The sequence below is a fragment of the Gambusia affinis genome, linkage group LG19 (assembly GCF_019740435.1).
Source record: "Gambusia affinis linkage group LG19, SWU_Gaff_1.0, whole genome shotgun sequence".
Classification (NCBI taxonomy): Eukaryota; Metazoa; Chordata; class Actinopteri; order Cyprinodontiformes; family Poeciliidae; genus Gambusia; species Gambusia affinis.
In genome coordinates this window covers 1,734,731-1,752,218 of record NC_057886.1, presented here as the reverse complement: position 1 = coordinate 1,752,218, position 17,488 = coordinate 1,734,731, and the positions used below count along the sequence as shown (strand labels likewise).

General features: G+C 40.0%; 1 protein-coding gene across 1 annotated transcript in view; it reads left to right on the top strand.

Moving 5' to 3' along the window:
• Positions 1 to 17,488, top strand: part of LOC122821313 (carbonic anhydrase-related protein 10-like) — an 88,106-nt gene that overhangs the window by 69,641 nt on the left and 977 nt on the right. Inside the window, exons 4-8 of the mRNA XM_044099103.1 lie at positions 8,654 to 8,839; positions 11,294 to 11,389; positions 11,792 to 11,864; positions 14,062 to 14,216; positions 15,502 to 15,676. Of these exons, the coding sequence (XP_043955038.1) occupies positions 8,654 to 8,839; positions 11,294 to 11,389; positions 11,792 to 11,864; positions 14,062 to 14,216; positions 15,502 to 15,676 (685 nt within the window). The remainder of the gene's footprint in view (positions 1 to 8,653; positions 8,840 to 11,293; positions 11,390 to 11,791; positions 11,865 to 14,061; positions 14,217 to 15,501; positions 15,677 to 17,488) is intronic.

The window sequence follows — 17,488 nt, the reverse complement described above, 5'->3', positions numbered from 1 at the left end:
TGCAGTTTTCTTCATTTGCAGTCAGTGTCTGTTACAGTAGCTTTGTCTATTTGAAGCGTTTGCCTGCATGAGCCCAGATGTTAACGTTTCCTACACTACAGAAAGCTTTTCTCAGATAAGTTTGATTCACTCACATCAGATCATCTGTTCAGATTTAAGCCCAAAATTACTCTCCACATGCAGTGCCTATAAAAAGAACTCACTGCCTTGGATATTTTTTATAATAATTTAGAACAACATCCAATATGAAACAAAGGGTTAGATTGTTATAATATTTCTATCCATATCCATATTTCTATCATGAAAATATTTTTTTCCATGAAGAGCAACAGTGAAAAGGGTTTCTTTTACTGTCAGCTGGGCAAAATAAGTGCGGCAAATAAACGTCTCACTAAAGCTTTTAAACCCGACAGCTGATGAAGAACGGAGCATTCCTTTAACATGTCTGTCTGCAGGGAGCAGCGTTGGCTGCTGGCCCCAATGCCTGACCCTGATTATAGGGCCCCGTGTGTTTAGATGATTTTTGAAAGATTTACAGAGAGACAGAGCTTACCTTGCCTGTGGATAGATTTTGTCAGGCTTAAATCGGCTTGGAAAAGATTAGCACTCACGAAGTTTCCAGGAGAAATCGCAGGGAAGTTTTCACCTTCCAGAACAGATTGGAAGAGGAAAGAAAAATAGAAGTGGAACAGATGGAATTTAAGAAAAGATCCCTGACTCGTATGACGTGTTAAAAGTCAAAGCGAAACCGAGCAGATTCCTTAGTGGACTGAAAACTGACAAAGGCTTTGAAACATGTAACAGGATTAGGGAGTCGGGAGCCTGGAAGAGACGAGGTGAGGGAAGCGAGATGTAAAGACTGAGAGCAGATGAAGGACAGGATTAGATGGAGGAAGACAGAGGCGACTGTGGGGTCAGCCTGAGAAGAAATGAGTCATTCTGAATGCCAATATGTTGAGCTTTGTCTCCCATTTACACACAAACAGCTCCTGTTTTCCACCGGCCGCTGAACAACATCCTGATTCAGACTGACAGAATAAATAAGTTTTACATGATCACTCAAAGAAATTCACATGAAATCCAAATGCGCCCAAAAATGTTGTTTCTGTTAGCCGAGGCTCATATTGCTGACAGAATCTCCACAGCTCTAATTGGACTTCTGACGTGTTTAATGGAAATATCCCACAGAGGGGCGTCTTTAAACTGTAAATGTACAATCCTATTTATAGCAGCTGGTTTTGGAGGATGAAGTTAGCTCTTCATCATCACTTTGTCCTCTTCTCTGCGGGCGTCTATTTAAATGAACTCCAGTACCTTTAAGCTCCAGTCTGGATGTAAATTAGACATCAGTTTCAGCCAGTAAGTCTTCTAACACGTTACTAGAGAGAACAGTACATCGTCTGAGGACGCAGACTGGCTTACATGGTAACTATGGGGCCCGCCTGGAACAGGGGCCCGCAACATTTACAATCAAAGAAGCCTTCTTTTTTTTTCTTTTTTTGTATCCTTTAGAGATGCAAATGTTACGTAATTTTGATGAAATATGCATTTTACAAAAGCTAGGTTGGTATTTATCAAACCAGACAGGAAGCAGTTGGCCGGCCAGGAAACCTTTTTAGATTTTTTTCAATGAAAGATGATTTAGATGCTCAGTTTCCTAAAAGTAGGTTGGACAACATCAACATGTTATACGGTGGAAAACACAGAACCAGTTTGGAGGGACGGTGTAATCATATGCCTGCTGATGTCATGTAGGATCTTTAAGGGAAACAACCTTTTTTTTTTTTGATGATATTAAATCTTCAAAGTGAGAAATGACTTTTTCTTTATCATTTCATTCACACTCAGACCCTTCCAGCCTGAGTTTTTCCAAAGCTTCTCTAACATGTTCTTCTCAAACTGAAAGTGTAATTTTTAATCTGTTTCTATTCTAATAAACCAGACCAGAGCCACTAAATTAGAGTTTAGATCTGACCTAAATAAAATCCAACGTTGTGTCCAAGCCCAGTCCAACCTATAATTACCTCTAATTAGGAGGCCGAGGTTGAAGTAAACCTGACGTATTATTTTAAGCTGCTAACAGCTCACAATGGTAGCAGTCGTTTGTTGTAAAAGCAGGGTGAGTGAAGCGCACATCTTCTGGGATGTGTGTTTGTTTAAGTCTAATTAACTTCTGCACCTTACTTTCCTTCTTTCCTCAACAGGATAAACTTCCTGCGCCCCTATTTGGACTAGAATAAATTTTTTTGACTTATAATCCAGAGTAATTTAAAGTCTGGAAAATACAGTAATTGTGCACCGCTAAGGTGGGGAAGGGCAGACACTTATTAGAGCTCGTCTTGGCAGATGAAGATAAAGATACTGCAAGTTTTTTTTTCATATTTTTTACCAATTAAATTACTAAAACTGAAAAAAGTTATCAACAAACATGACTTCCACTTTGTGAAATCTTCTAGGAATCACAGTCAGATTTCATGGATCCTAAATGCGGTCCTTTCATCCCGAGGATGTTTTCTTCTCCCTGTAGCCAGAGGTATAAAAACAGAAGTGTCACAGCATCCATCAGGCTGGCCTTAACTACCGGTTGTCTTTGATCTCAAACATCCGGGTGTGCGCCGCCGCCTTTAAAGATAAATAGAGCTGTTTTCAATAAATGGGTTGAAAACAGGCAGAAGTACTTCTGAGAGCAAGTCAGCCAAAGACGACCAGATTCTGCTGACCTCTAAGCTTTCAGCTGAAAGCTCTCGAGGCAATTTCACATTTCATAAAAAAAAAAGTGTTTGATGCAGTTCCAGGCTGTGAATAGCCTTTGTGTTGTGAGAACAGCACAGTAGATCAGTATCTGATCACATCAACTCCCCTGGTTTTGTGAAGAAAAGCATGTTATGTTAGATGGAAGCGGTCGCTATGAATGTGAATAAGCACTTTGAAACCACTGGCCATGTTAAGCATCTCGTGACTGATTACAGTATGAGGTGTGTGGACAGTATGCTAATACACTCTTGCAGACAGGCAGACATTTTTACCGCTTCAATGTTCCATCTTTTTTTTTTATCAGATGTTTGAGTTGAGTAATAAATATTTCATATGTTTGAGCCACTTTCCTTGACAAATACTTTAGGTTTATGCTAATTGGTAATGATTTGTCAATGGGATTAAGATCTAATGTTTTCATCTCAGAGCCTCTTGGTTATTTGTCTTGTGTTTCGTGGTGCTTCATTTGTTTCTGACGACATGGTGAGTGATCAGTCTAGGTGCATTTGTACAAGCAGCAATGTCTTTGCTGGTGAAACTCGTTTGATAATGATGAAGTAAAGATGACAGTCTGTGTTTTCTTGAAGGTAATCACAGTTGGCAGTAGAAGTACTCCACTCCCTTTAAAAGAAATGATTCAGTCAGAATGACAGATTAAAATCATCTGCCCTGTACACTTTGACACCTTCCATAGGATTTCTTTTTGGTTTTAACTTTATCTTTCATTAAATGTATAATTGACTGCATTCAACATAAGCTTAATGCAAATTGCTGGGAAGAATCCGCCGAGATAGAGGTTGATTTCATACCTGGTAGTCCTGTGGACTTGATTTGATTGGAGAGCAAATTTACAACATTTGTTACATTTTCACTCCTAGCAGTTCCTCCAAGTAAAATGAATCAAATCCTCTGAAAAGCCTGTTCCCCTCCTTGCCTGTGGTGGCGCTGCACCATGAATCACAGAAGGAACCGACACAAAAGTCTTAGAAGAAGACGCCAAACACAACTTCATTTTTTACGAAATGTAAACAGGAATGGGGTGGTGTCAGATTTTAGCCGTTGGAGGATTTCTCTTTTGTCTTTGGCTAAAAGCCACGAGTCATTTCTCCTGCTAGCATTAGGCTTACAGGTTCGTTTCGGTTGTCTTTACCCAGAATGCCCGGTGCCATTTCATGTTCTCACCTCCCCAAATGTACCGAACCAGCAAACGATCCAAGTTCCAATAAAGCGGATTAAACAGGGCTGGTGTGAATGCACCCTGAATCTCTCAATTGTTTTCCTCTACTTTTTCTCCCTTCCAAATTATACCATTTAAATATGGACATTAATAAAGTCAGAGAGCTACCACAGAGCTATGATTTGGCAAAAATTCACCGACTGAGGTTGAAGCAGAGTTTTATTCTGCCCCTAACCCTGGGCTTGCTGGTTAACTCCAGAAACAGAACTTCCCTGAAGTGGAATGTTAATGATTAGCACGCGCCGGTCGTAGCATGTGAGCTTCCAACCTTCTGCTGCAGTGATGTTGACGCTGTAAGAATGGCTTCCAGAGAGAATTTCCAGCACTTTGGAACCTCAGCAAATGGGGTTTCCAAATCAGCACATTGCTTCGAAAATAACTTCTTCAAAATGAACGCGTTCGTTGTCGGAGGACGGCAACGAGGGCTGCTGGGGTAGTCGAACATAATCATATTTTGAAGCTCATAACAGGCTACAAGAGATTCAACTGAGTAAACATTTATTTGAAGTGTGGATTAGCCTTGGGAAGACGTTCAAACCTGCAGTGTTGTCGTTTCATCATGTGTGTGTTGCAGGAATCCTTGGAGGGAAGAGTAGTTGGATATTACGAAGCGCCAGCAGCACAGCGCTGTGAAACAGCAAGCCAAGCAAAGCTTTCTGCTCCCCGTCCTCTGCTGTGATAATTAGGCCCACCGTGTCAGCAGACAGATAGTCAGAGAGTATGTCTCTAATAGATACTGACAGAGGACTTAAATTAAAAACCCCGGCCCTTACTGTGTGCTCATTGGATTACATGCATTATGCAGCGGCCTATTACAGCCTGACCGCAGGTGGGACCACTCACTTCTCCTTTTAAATATTAGCATTTCATTTCCCGCAGAGTTGTTGAGCAGTGCTGACGATCTCTCTCAGCCATTTCTCCACCTTCGTCTTCATCCGATTTCTTTATATCAATCACTGGTTTAGATCAATGGTGGTACAATTGTCTAATATTTTCATTTGGATCATTCTTAAACTGCAGTTGGTGGGGCCGCACAAAACCAGTCCAAGGGCCACAAAGAGACCCCAGGCTACAGTTTAGACACCGTTGGTCTAAACCTTTAAAAAATTTTCTTAACGACTAAGTAATCACAGCCTAATTCTAATCAGATATTAATAATATCAGATATTATTGATCAGAACAATGTTTGATGCTGCTCTGCTGAACTCAGGTTTGTATTTTGGAGAATAAAAATAGAAAATTGCATGACTGGGTCTCAAAATATGTTGAGTCCCTGAAGTACTTACAGGGCAATAAATAGTCAAGACTTGTTTTAAATCAAAACTCAGGCTCAACCATCAAACAGGTGCAACCCCAGTTTATAGCTGGCATAAAAAAAAATCTGTTCCCCTGACTACAAGTGATGGCATCTCGGTCTTTAGCTCCATATCAACATTCGTACGCACACTTTCTGCTTGTAAAAAAGCAAGTTCAAAGTTCTGTTTAACCAGAAGAGGCTGTAATTTCCAGCTCTGCCTGAAGTGAGAAAAATAATCACCCTGCTTGCTGGCTCTATGGAGGAGGAAACCTGCTTCCAGGCCTGTAGGACCTCTGGACAAAAACAGTCAGAGCGATCTGAGAACCAGCTGGAAATGTTTACAAGCCCAAATGTTGAGGGGCACGCAAACAAATTTACTCTGTTTATGTGATGGACATGAGCTGTGTGGGCAGACGGTGAGGCCCAAGACTCGGTTGTATTCATTCCGCCTTAGACCGACTGCAAACACACGTCTGAACATCCTGGTTGTCACACCGCCACCAGTGGTTCCTCACTCCATCCTGACCTCTCTGTGACCTGTGTGTGTGTGTGTGTGTGTGTGTGTGTGTGTGTGTGTTCTTGTTTCTTCTGTATGTCGTTGTGTTTTCTCGTGATGGACCGGTGTCTTGTCCAGGTTATGAAGCACCCGTCATCCAGTGATGGCTAGAGATGAGCACAAACCCACACATGAAACTCTGGAAGTAGTTGTAGAAAATGAACGAAGGAACTGAACTGAATTATCTGAGCTCAGTTTAGAACTAAAACTTGAACCAACTGGAGCCCTGCCTGGCCGTCCGAAACAAAATCCATTGGGAAGCTTCAGCTTGGTCAAAGTTCTGCAGCTAAGAGGAAACAACATGTCAGACCCATATCTTGCTTCCTTGACGTTTTAGAATACATTTTAAGCTTCCTGTTGTTTGGTGGTGGCCAAACATTTTGTCACATGGGCCCAAATCATCAAGAATTATTTAAAGCAGATTTGGGTGAACTAAAATCTGCTTTTAATGAAAGTCACCAGACAGTTGGGCTGTTTAATATAGAATTTAAGAGAAAGCAAAAGAAATTGCTGTTGCAATTGTAAGAACATTTTAATTATATTAACCTAATGAGAAATAAAAATCATCCGTCTGCATCAATTTGTGCTGGTGGACAAAAATAGCCCAGAGGCCACTTGTGGCCCCGGGGCCAAACTGCTCACATTCCTGAATTACAAACTTCCTCTGTAAATACTGAGGTGTAAAAAAAAGTGTTTGTCCTCCTGATTTCCTATTTTGTCCATTATTGTCACACTTCAGTGTTTCAGAACATCAAATCAATTTAAATCTTAGCCAAACACAAGTAAACACAAAATGTGGTTTAAAATGACAAAACTCCAAACCTACTGATTACTGATTTAAAATATTTGAAGAAGAAGAGAAAATCTCTTATTATAGGGGGAAAAATGATGTGCTTATTTGCTCTTCAAATTCTGTTTGCTTCGTTATTCATCATCCTTCAGCATCAGTTTGAGGACTTCAGCTTCAACAACACATAAAGTCTTGCAACTCATTTTTTCATTTAACTGAAAATATTGTCAAAATTCCCTCATTTCAGAATGAAACCGTTGAAAATCAGACATCTCACACACTATCTCACATTCCTCATCAGACAGAAAGTTACATTTAGGACGGTAAACCAGAAATTCAATCTTCCTTCGCTGTTGATGCTTTCTGGCCCTGTTGATAGGTGAAGAGCTCTGGTAGTCACAGACATTTTTAGAATCTAAATCCTTGGCCTCATTCATTATAACAGCAAGCTTTTCTTTCCGGATTATGCTGTGCATAGATTCCAGGCTGGTGAGTAATTGTTTAATTTCATATTGCCCCAGCAGTGGCATGTCATTTTAAACTCGCTCCTCTTTTATTTTTGACAAACAGCAGTAGAGAATGCGTAAATGCTGCGCCGCCACGCAGTGTGTGAGAAGAGCCAGGCTGGCAGCCAGACGGAGGACGCTAATGGTTCATGTGTCGCCACGGGTGTTGGGAGTGACGACACGCAGCTCTGCATGTGTTCAGAATGATTCATTTTTCAAGCATTGTAAATTTAGACTTATTTGTCTGTTAGTCGTTTATCGAAGACATACTGACAGAGATCCTCTCTTTACTCCAAAGTCATACAGAAATCCAGCAGTTAACACGATGTCATTTCATGTTCCCATAGCAGCCACATCTGCTTTTCCCAGTAATTTGTGGATGGTGATCATAAGGGAATCAAAGCGGAGTTTGTATGACTCCAGCTCCTTTATATTTTATGATTCTATCAGGAATTATGAATGGGCTGTTACCCAAAGTACTCAAAGGATTATGTCTGAGTGATTAAATGAGGCCTTAGAACTGTGTCAAAACTAGATTAAATGAAAGAATTAAACATTTTCCCATTTACAGACTCGTTCCAATCTTGCGTTGATGATTTTTCCGGTTAGCATAGCAGAGAATTCAGTCTCAACTGCAGTCAGATCAGAATATGTGCAACACAAACAAGCATGCCCTTTCACACTGTTGGCTTAGCTGAACAAAAACATTTCTCTGAGAGAGACAGAGTTTTCTTCGAGGGCGTATCAGAGTCACCGTAGATAAAATAAACAAAAATGAAGAGCAAATTTCTAAAAAAATTTTTTAGATTAATCTCAGACATTTGAGAGAAAAGTTTGAAACAAGTTTGAAAAGTTCGAAATTTTCTAGAAAAAATGTTTTAAAATTTGAGGCTAATCTTAGAAATTTTCTAGAAAAAAAACTTGGACATTTCTTTCAAAAGTCATGGCAGCCTTTCAGTTCCTTCAGACTAGCCAGCAGCAAATAGCAAACCTCTAGTGGAACTGCACATCTGCTGAGCTCATCATAGCAGCTACTTTTCAATGCAACACTGGTAGAAAAGTTGTTAAAGGGTTAATAGAGGAGCCATGTTGTGATGACTTCCTAAAGGCAGAGAGCAGAAGTTTTTAAAGAGACAGAGGCCCAATTTCAAGATGTTAAAATACAAAGTCAAATTTCTTTTAAGTCATATTTGATATGTACACTGTGGAAACACAAAAACTTCTGAATGGAGCAGAGTGGACAAAATCCTAATATAAAAATACAAACTTGTGAAGTAGGCATGTGTGTGTGTGTGTGTGTGTGTGTTTCCCAGTAACACACACACACACACTGTAAAGATGAATGGTAAAGGGAACAAACCCCACGCTGCACAGATAACATCATGTTTACGCCTTTTGTATCATGATGGGAATTTGACTTCACCTGTCATGAAGAAAAGGAATTTGAAAAATGGAGAATTTTCAGGTGACTATGATCTAATATAATCCAATCCCTGTGTTTTTTTCCTCCTAGATGTATGGCACCATGTACAACACAGGAAAGCATGTGTCACTACGACCAGACAAAACACATCTGGTGAACATCTCTGGGGGCCCCCTGGGTTACAGCTACCGACTGGAGGAGGTCCGCCTTCACTTTGGGAGTGAAGACGCTCTTGGTTCTGAGCATCTCCTGAACGGACAAGGATTTCCTGGAGAGGTGAGATGTAAAACCTGAGCAATGAACACTCACAGGGGAAAAGGCATGGAGAAAATGTTCCTGTGTTCAATACTTTCCTCTTTTCTTTTTTTTTTGTGATCTGCTTTTGTATCACAATGACCAGTTCTATCGACAAATTACAGCAAAAGCATACGGTAAATGTGAACCTTGTCCAGCCTCTTGTCATTGGTCTCCCACACTACAACTTACAGTACTTGTCACCAAAACTTTAGGCATAATTTACATCAAAGTATCCCTCAAAGTATCCTGCTATATAGACAACATGGCTAATCTGATAGTCTTATCCAAACACAATGAAACAAGGATTTGTCAGTCTGAAGCTCTGACATGTTCAGTGTTACAGATATTTATCTGTAAAACTGGGTGTTGTAGGTAATCCATGCTGTTTGTACGAATTGTTTTGAGAATTTTATTTATTGTTCGCAAATTATTTGAGAAATGCCCCAAAGTGAGCTTACTCCTAAGGTAAAGTAGAATCAACTGAATAACAAGAACCCACATTACAGCGGTGGGCTATAAGAAGAACAGAGTGGTGAGACAACTTCTACTTAGCCTCCCACTACCAATATGCTGAGGCACGTAGTTTAAAGAAGTCCCAGACGTTCTGCAGTCAGTCGCTGCAGACCTTCAAACTTCATACAACCTTCAGATTAATTCAGGAGCTCTGAGCAGAGACGTTTATGGAATGGGGTTTTTTGACTGAGCACCAAGTGCAATGCTGGGGTGTGAAGTACACCGCCACTGGACTCTACAGCTGCAGAGACATGTTCTGTGGAATGATGACTGATGTTTCTGTTTGTCAACCCAGTGGATTAATCTGAGCTGCTCTCAGCCCCAGAGTTTCTCTCTCGCGTTGGTGCATTTCTCGAATCATTTACGACATTCACAAAGCAGCAAGTGCATTTCTCAAAACTATTTGTGCAAACAGCATAACAGCATGGATTACCTGCAAAACCCAGTTTCTTTCTCAGAATCCTGAGGCCATTCCACAAAATGAAATATCTGTATCAGTGAACATGTCAGTGCCTCAGAATGTCAAGTCCCTGTTTCATTGTGTTTGGATGAGACCGTCGTAAGAGAGATGCTCTGTTGTAAACGAAAGTTTTGATGACAAGTATTGTAAGTTGTAGTTGTGGGAGGCTGGACAAGATTCACATTTATCTTTACTTTTAAATTGGTGAGAAAGGGAAACACAGGACAGGTCTGTACATGCAGTGCTGTAGTAATCACAGTACAGTTTTTCTCTGCCTCTTTTTCTGTTCTGCTTCCTTAATCCTCCACCTCTCTCCTCTTCCTCCTCTTCTTCTCTCTGACTCGTCCAAATCTTTGTCTTCTATTGTAACATCATGTTGTGCTCTGGCTTTCTGGCTCAGTTTTGGACAACACACTCGTACACCTTACAGAACGCCTTCCTTCCCAGAACAGTTGAGGTTGGCTGCAGAAGGAGGCCCCACATTATACCAAACCAAATAGATCAGCTGTGAGATTCCTTTAAGTTAATACGTACACGAAAGAAGACCAGCAGATATGTTTGACAATATATTAGAGGTAGAAGTATTCATTTAAAAATCCATCCTATTCAGGCGGATTGTCCTTGTTTTGTTGCACATGTGCACCATTCCCAGTGTAAAAAAGCCAGGCAGCAGTAATCTAATAAAAACATATCAACTCAGACCATTATGGGCCCAGAGGAAGAGGAAAGGCCAACAGCATCACCCCGATCTGACATGTGGAATCACTTTAGGTTTTGTTAACGTTCATGTTTTGTTCAACACGTTCAATATGCTGCTCCAATGTCTTCTCTCTTCCTATTGTTCCAATAAGGCTCTGCTTTAAATATGTGGAAAGCTGCAGTGAGCACAACGTCTGTACAAAGATGAAAAGGGACTGGATTTATTCCTGCCATTAACCCACTAGCAAGAGATGCAAAACAGGCAGCAACAACATGCCTGTTTTATCGAGTTAACAAGTATTCTTGTTAACTTGATAAGTAAACTGACTTGGATGAACTAATCATTTACCCAACATTATCTGCATGCAGCAGCCCTACACAACTTACACGGCTTGTTAGGAAAAGACAAACTGTATGCTTTTAGTGTGTTTAAATATGCCTTGGAAAGTCACATTATCACATCTTAACCATGCATGGGACATGTCCCACATGTCCAGCCTGCATCATCCCCAATGGATGGAGAAACCAGCTTGAAAAGAGAATTTACCTTCTAGGCTGACCCATACAATAACTGTGCTCAATCACACTTATTTAAAAAGCTGTAAATCGATTATTTAATGGGGATGTGAGGCATTTCTAGTTTGCTTAACAAAGTAGAAAAGAAGACATGCTGAAAACACTCAGTCTTAGCTCTACTTCCAGTGCTTAGAGCTACCTGTTTAAATCAGGTAGCTCTTCTTCTCTTTGTTTGTCTCTTTCAGGTCCAACTTATCCACTATAATCAAGATCTGTATGCTAACTACAGTGAGGCGGCTAAGAGTCCTCACGGCATCGCTGTGGTCTCCATCTTCATTAAGGTTTGATTGTCATAGTGACTGGATTCCTGCAATAAAATGGCCTGACCATGTGTACATGATCAGAAAAATAAAAATCAAGCATGACAGGGAATCATTGAATACCATGTAGTGCCTTGTAGTTAAAATACTGTGGGAGCAAAAAATATAACCACCACAGACTAGCACGACGGTAAATAATGACGTTCTAAGTGTGGAAGATTAAGTTACTGTGAAGGTTGATCACTTATCAAGCAAAGAGATCTGCAGAATATCAGCCTCTACTCAGTACTAAAAACAAAGTGCAATTTGTGAATAATGGATTGTAACAATGCAAAATGCAGCAAAAAGAAAAGAAAAAAACTTTTGTTTGTGGTGCAGCTTGGTTTTTTTGTTAATATTTGATGTTTGTTTCTTCCATTTCAGCTCTCAGAAAACTCCAACGGCTTCCTCAACCGTATGCTCAACAGAGACACCATAACCAGAATCAACTACAAACGTAAGACAAACTGACCGGACAAACTGAACAGAGCTTTCTGATTGGTGGTCTGAACCAAATCTAAACACACTCTATTGAGAACATTCCATGCTCTGTGGGTTTTTGTCTGGACTTCATGGGCAAAACACCGTTGACTTTAGTGATTTACCATCTTTTTTCTTTACATTCACACTTCAGTGTTTCAGATCCGTTTACACGTTTATATCAGAGACAACCAGATGAAATGCAAGATTGAGTTTTAAAATCATGATTTTATTGATTTAAGGTGAAGTACCAGGTAAAATCAAATTTTCTTTAGCTTTATGTTACAGTGTCATTCCCTCATCAAAAACATACCCGGAGTGTTGTGGTCTGTTTTATATTAATTTTAGAATTTATTTTACAGTACAGACCAAAAGTTTGGACACACTTTCTAATTGAATTCAATGAGAAGGTGTGTCCAAACTTTTGGTCTGTACTGTATATATATTTTATCCTGTTGTACTGTTTTTACTATTTAATATTGTCAATGGCTCCTCTGGGGATGTACGTTGCACATTAGCTAAAGCTATCAATGGTTTTGTGTTCTGTGTTAGCTTCTATTTCTTTACATTAAGCTCTTCTCCATTCAAATAAACACTAAAGAAAGAAGACAGAAAAGTTTTGTGTTAGTCCGAGATGGAGGCAGACGTTGCGCTGAAGGTTGCGTGAAGAAGAGAGCTGCCACTCAGTAACTGTGGAGACTAATAAGAATTTCCAATTCCTGTTGAATTGCACTGAATGTGGCAGAATTTCAGATGTGATGTTTAATCATATAAACAGAGTGACGGATGTTAATTCCAGCCTGAGGTGGGACCGTGTCATAAAAATACCCGGAGCACGAAGATGACTCACTGCGCCAGATTTGTGTGAGATCAAAGATTTTGTTCTTGACAAGTAAAGAATTTATTTTAGCTTTATAATCAGTACCCAATAAATTGGCCTCGTCATGCACATATTTATGTTTTCCTATTTTTATAACAGTAAGAGATGCTTTTCGCTTATAATTATCACCATAGATTAATGAAAATGGCAATAATCCCTCTGTCTCAAAGCTTTCATTTGGAATAAAATATCTTACATTTGTTTGAAGGTTCTATTTATTCATAGCAGAAAAACGGTGCCATCAAGGATTCCTAGGTTTGTTGCATTTTGTCACATTGCAACAACAAACAAGTGCGTGTTGTCAGGCTTTCATTTCATAGCCCAAACAAGAAGTAGCACAAATAGAAATTTAAAAATGTTGGTGTAATTTGATTTCAACTTCCTTTAAAACAGATGCATATAAATAACATTTATTGCACCCAAGTGCCCCCAAAATGTCATTTAGTAGTGAACAGATTCTGTGTGTCTTTTAACCTACGCATAAAAGCAGATGCTCTGTGAATTCCTGAGGTTTGTTGCTGAACATTAGAAAATGGAAATGCTGCTTGTTTTGTCAGACGGGTCGGGGAGGAAGCAGTGGAGATTTTAAAGCCGGGTTAGGTTCTAAAACATCTGCCAGAACTCTGATCATTCCTTCATCTGGACACCTGCTGGCCTACCAGGACATGGACGTCCATCTGCACTTTAATCAGAGAAGAAGAGACGTCAGTAACTCTGGATCAGCTGTAGAGGACCAAAGCTCAGAACAATATCTTACTTATTTATGCCAATATCCGACCTAAACAAAGCCATTTTTGTAAAATTGACTTTTTGCATCATTTTATTATGTTATTCCCTCATTAAAAAACATACCTGGAGTGTTGCTTTGATTCTTTCATGCATCTTTGAGAAATCCTTTAGTCTCCATGGCAACCATTCAGCTGTGCAAAACACCTGGATGGACGTAGCTCCGCCTTTGAGACGTAGCTCCGCCTCTGAGCTGCAGTTTCTGAGCTCACAGAGCAGCAATCAACAAAGATCTGACTTGAGATCTGAATATGGATCTTAATCAAAATTGGCATTTTCTTGTCAATTCACATGTATCCACTGTTCTGAATTGCTTTGTCACATACGATACCATTAAAAACACAGGCATGTGTTTTCAACAAGGCTACATATGATTGATAGTTAAAGCTGGTAAGAGTCACATCCACAGACAAGTCATTGTTTTCTCCCTGGTATCAGAGCATCAGGAAGGAGCTTCAACAGAACATGTTCTCACAACGAGCTCTCTTGCTTTCTCCCCTTTCTTCAGATGATGCATTCCTACTAATGGGCCTGAACATAGCTGACCTTTACCCTGACACCATCCGCTACATCACTTATGAGGGCTCCATCACCATCCCTCCCTGCTACGAGACCTCCACATGGATCCTCATCAACAAGCCAGTTTATGTGACACAGATGCAGGTAGTTAAAAGTGGGGTGAATACGTAACACCAGGCCACATGCATTCTAGCGGGAACATCATTTCTAGTTATTGGTGCTCTGAATTACAAGTCAGCTTCTTAAAAAAAAAAATGAAAGGAAAACATTTTTAAGAACAGATAGACTTCAGTAACTGCAGAAGAGGACAAACTCATCAGATGAAGTGATGAGTGAAACCTGCTTTTTACCACTTGATTCAAAGAAAACTCTCTGCTTTGATTTATTAGTTGATATAAAAATCATAATCTGCATACAGGTTTCATGACAGCTCTATAAATCTCCTTGCCTTTGTGAAGTAGTTGCTCCAGGCCTTGAAAGCCTTTTCATGCTGCCTCAGAAAGGGACTGGGTGTTACGGTGTTCCAGTCCTGAACAGCACTTATCTGGAGGAAAACGGCTCACACACAGACACACACACACACACACGCGCACACACGCGCACACACACACACACACACACACACACGCCCACTCACTGCAGCTTCTCACTGGACTCAGCACTGGGAGGAAGATGTCGCCTGTGCAACTGACTTTGACTCTTTGTGCTGGTCATTCGTTTATTTATTTGCGCTATGACCAGCCTGAGGTCAACATTAAACAGAAGTATAATTAAAACTTTTATTCTTATTGTTATCAACATGTTTACATCCTCATCATTACTGTGATTTGTTGTGGCTTTTTGCCGTGCATGTAAGGTTTTTCATTTTCAGCAACAGGGCAGTTCAAAGTGCTCGACGTGAATTAGAAGGAAATACAAATAAAATAACAAAAGAAAAGCAAAAAGTTCTCCACAATTTATAAACTAATAGGAGTTTCTCTGGATGAACTAATAGAAAAGAAAAGTAGAAGTGTAAAACTACAATACATATTGGTAATCTATAATTTATAAACCAGCAGGGATTTCTCTGGATTCTTGTTCTGATCAAACTAGATGTTGTTTCTAGTTTATTTCTAACTAAAGGAGTTTTTCTAGATCTTGCTCTGATTTTAAAACTTTAAGGCTAAATGTTGATCTAAGGTGAAGAGTAGTTTCTCCAGATAAAGTAGCTAACAGAAGTTTCTCTGGAAGTTGGTTGTAATTTCTGCTCTGGGTTGCTAAGAAAGTAGTATTTTTACTACATCATCTATTTTATAATAATTATTAATTGTCATTATAATAACATCTAATTCGGTGTGGTTCCCAGTGCGTAGCACATTTTCCACATGTTAGAGTGCTGACCCGTGTAGCCCCGGTCAGAAGCGGACTGAGCTGTGGGTTTGTCCTGCAGATGCACTCCCTGCGCCTCCTCAGCCAGAACGAGCCGTACAAGATCTTCCTGAGCATGAGCGACAACACCCGGCCGGCCCAGCCCCTGCTGCAGCGCTGCATCCGAACCAACATCAACTTCAACAAGCAGGGCCGCGACTGCCCCAACAACCGCGCCCTGCGCCCGCAGTACAGAGGTGACCCGACCGCTGCTGTCGAGAAAAAGCGTTTCAGTTCCTGCTGGAAGTGGTTGCCAAGTTTTATATAACGTCACGTTCTTTTCTCGCTTCTCGTTCTTCAGAGCTGATTAGGGGGAGCCGTTACATGCCAAAAGTGGAGATATTTTTAAGTTGCTCCTATCTGGACTGTCAAATCCATTGAGTTGCACTTGCTCAGTTAAAAATAACCAGGAAACTTTTGGTCAAAGTCAGCAAATCACTGTGGAATGTCCCATCGTTAACAGAGACTACAGACATGAGTGATCAGCGAAAATGACTGAGACACTGAAGGTTCTGACAGATCTCTGTTACTCTGACGGTATGAATCAGGCTATCACTATCACTATTTACATCTTCATACCAAAGCTCATATTTATCTCTGCCTAAATAAATATATATTTACTATAATATGAGCTAAAAGCAGTAGGATGAGCTGAACACCGTCAGCCAGCCGGTCACTTTCACTGAACACACAGGAATGGAGTTTGTACTTACTCTGCAAAAACACAATCTTACAGAGTATTTTTGCTCTAATGTCTTAGAACACTTGAAATACAAGAAAAGTATCTTCCAAGTAACTTTCCAACAAGACATGAGAGCTTGTTCTAAGTCAAGAATTCCAGATAGTGATAAAACGTGTTAGTTCCTCTGACAGATTTTACAACATGGGAAAATGTCTTGTGTAAAAAAACAATCTGCCAGTGGAACTAAAACTTTTTCATCTATATTAGGGAATTATTGACTTAAAGTAAGCTCTTATACCTTGTTGGAAAGTTACCTCTAGGTTGGTTTTCTCATTTTTCAAGTGTACAAATATATTGAAACTAGAAACTAAACCAAAAATACTTGGCAAGATTTTGTGTTTTTTGCCATGTTGGAAGGTTTTAGCCATAGTAAACTATTTTCCCTGCCATGTTGTTATTGTTGTTTTGATTCTGGAATACAGATTTAAGCAAAAGCCTAGAATAAATGTTACATTTAATAGAGCTATGATATTTTATCTTGTGGTTACTTTGCTATTTACAGAGAACACTGACATAAAATCCAGAATTTAGCTGCTTATTTTTTTCAGCTATCTGCCTAACAGACATGGCACCGTTAGCTTGCCAGCTGCAGTCTCAAAGCAGCGTTACCTTATTAACAGTCAAGGCTGGTGAGTGTCGAATCATAGCTCTGCCTGCCAATCCAGTGGATGAGTCTAGTTTCAGCAGTTGCCAGGAGAAGTGCTCTTGTCTGACTGCACTGTGTGGAGGGTATGGTCTGCTGCAGTGGAGCTGATGGTGTGGGGCCAGTTTGGAGAGGTTGAGCTCGGCTCTTTCTCAACATTTTCGTAATATTGACTTTTGTAGACAGAAACTATGTCTTGATGGTATAGTATGAGACAATCTGTGCCAATTATTATCTCCATTGCCTCTTCCCTGTGGTTCTACTGACATCTGCAGACACTGCTCCCGCTCAGAAACAACCAATCAGTCTTAACGCTGTTAATCATACTTGTGTATGCTTGCAGGGGCGTTTTATGCACGGCTGCACCTGTCGCTCTGCTTCTGTCTCAATCACATTCAGTTTAACAATAAAGTTGGAATAAGATTTAACTCATTTTACCTGTAAGAAAACATCAGTAACCTTTAACAAACAATTACCTATTTAAAAAGATGCAGCATTTGGTTACACATACACAACCTATAGAAAGACTAGTTTTATTTGGTCAACTGTATTTTCATTTTTAGTTTAGTTTCACTTTTAAAATGATAAACTAAACATAATGGCGTGAGAGCATTGATGATGACA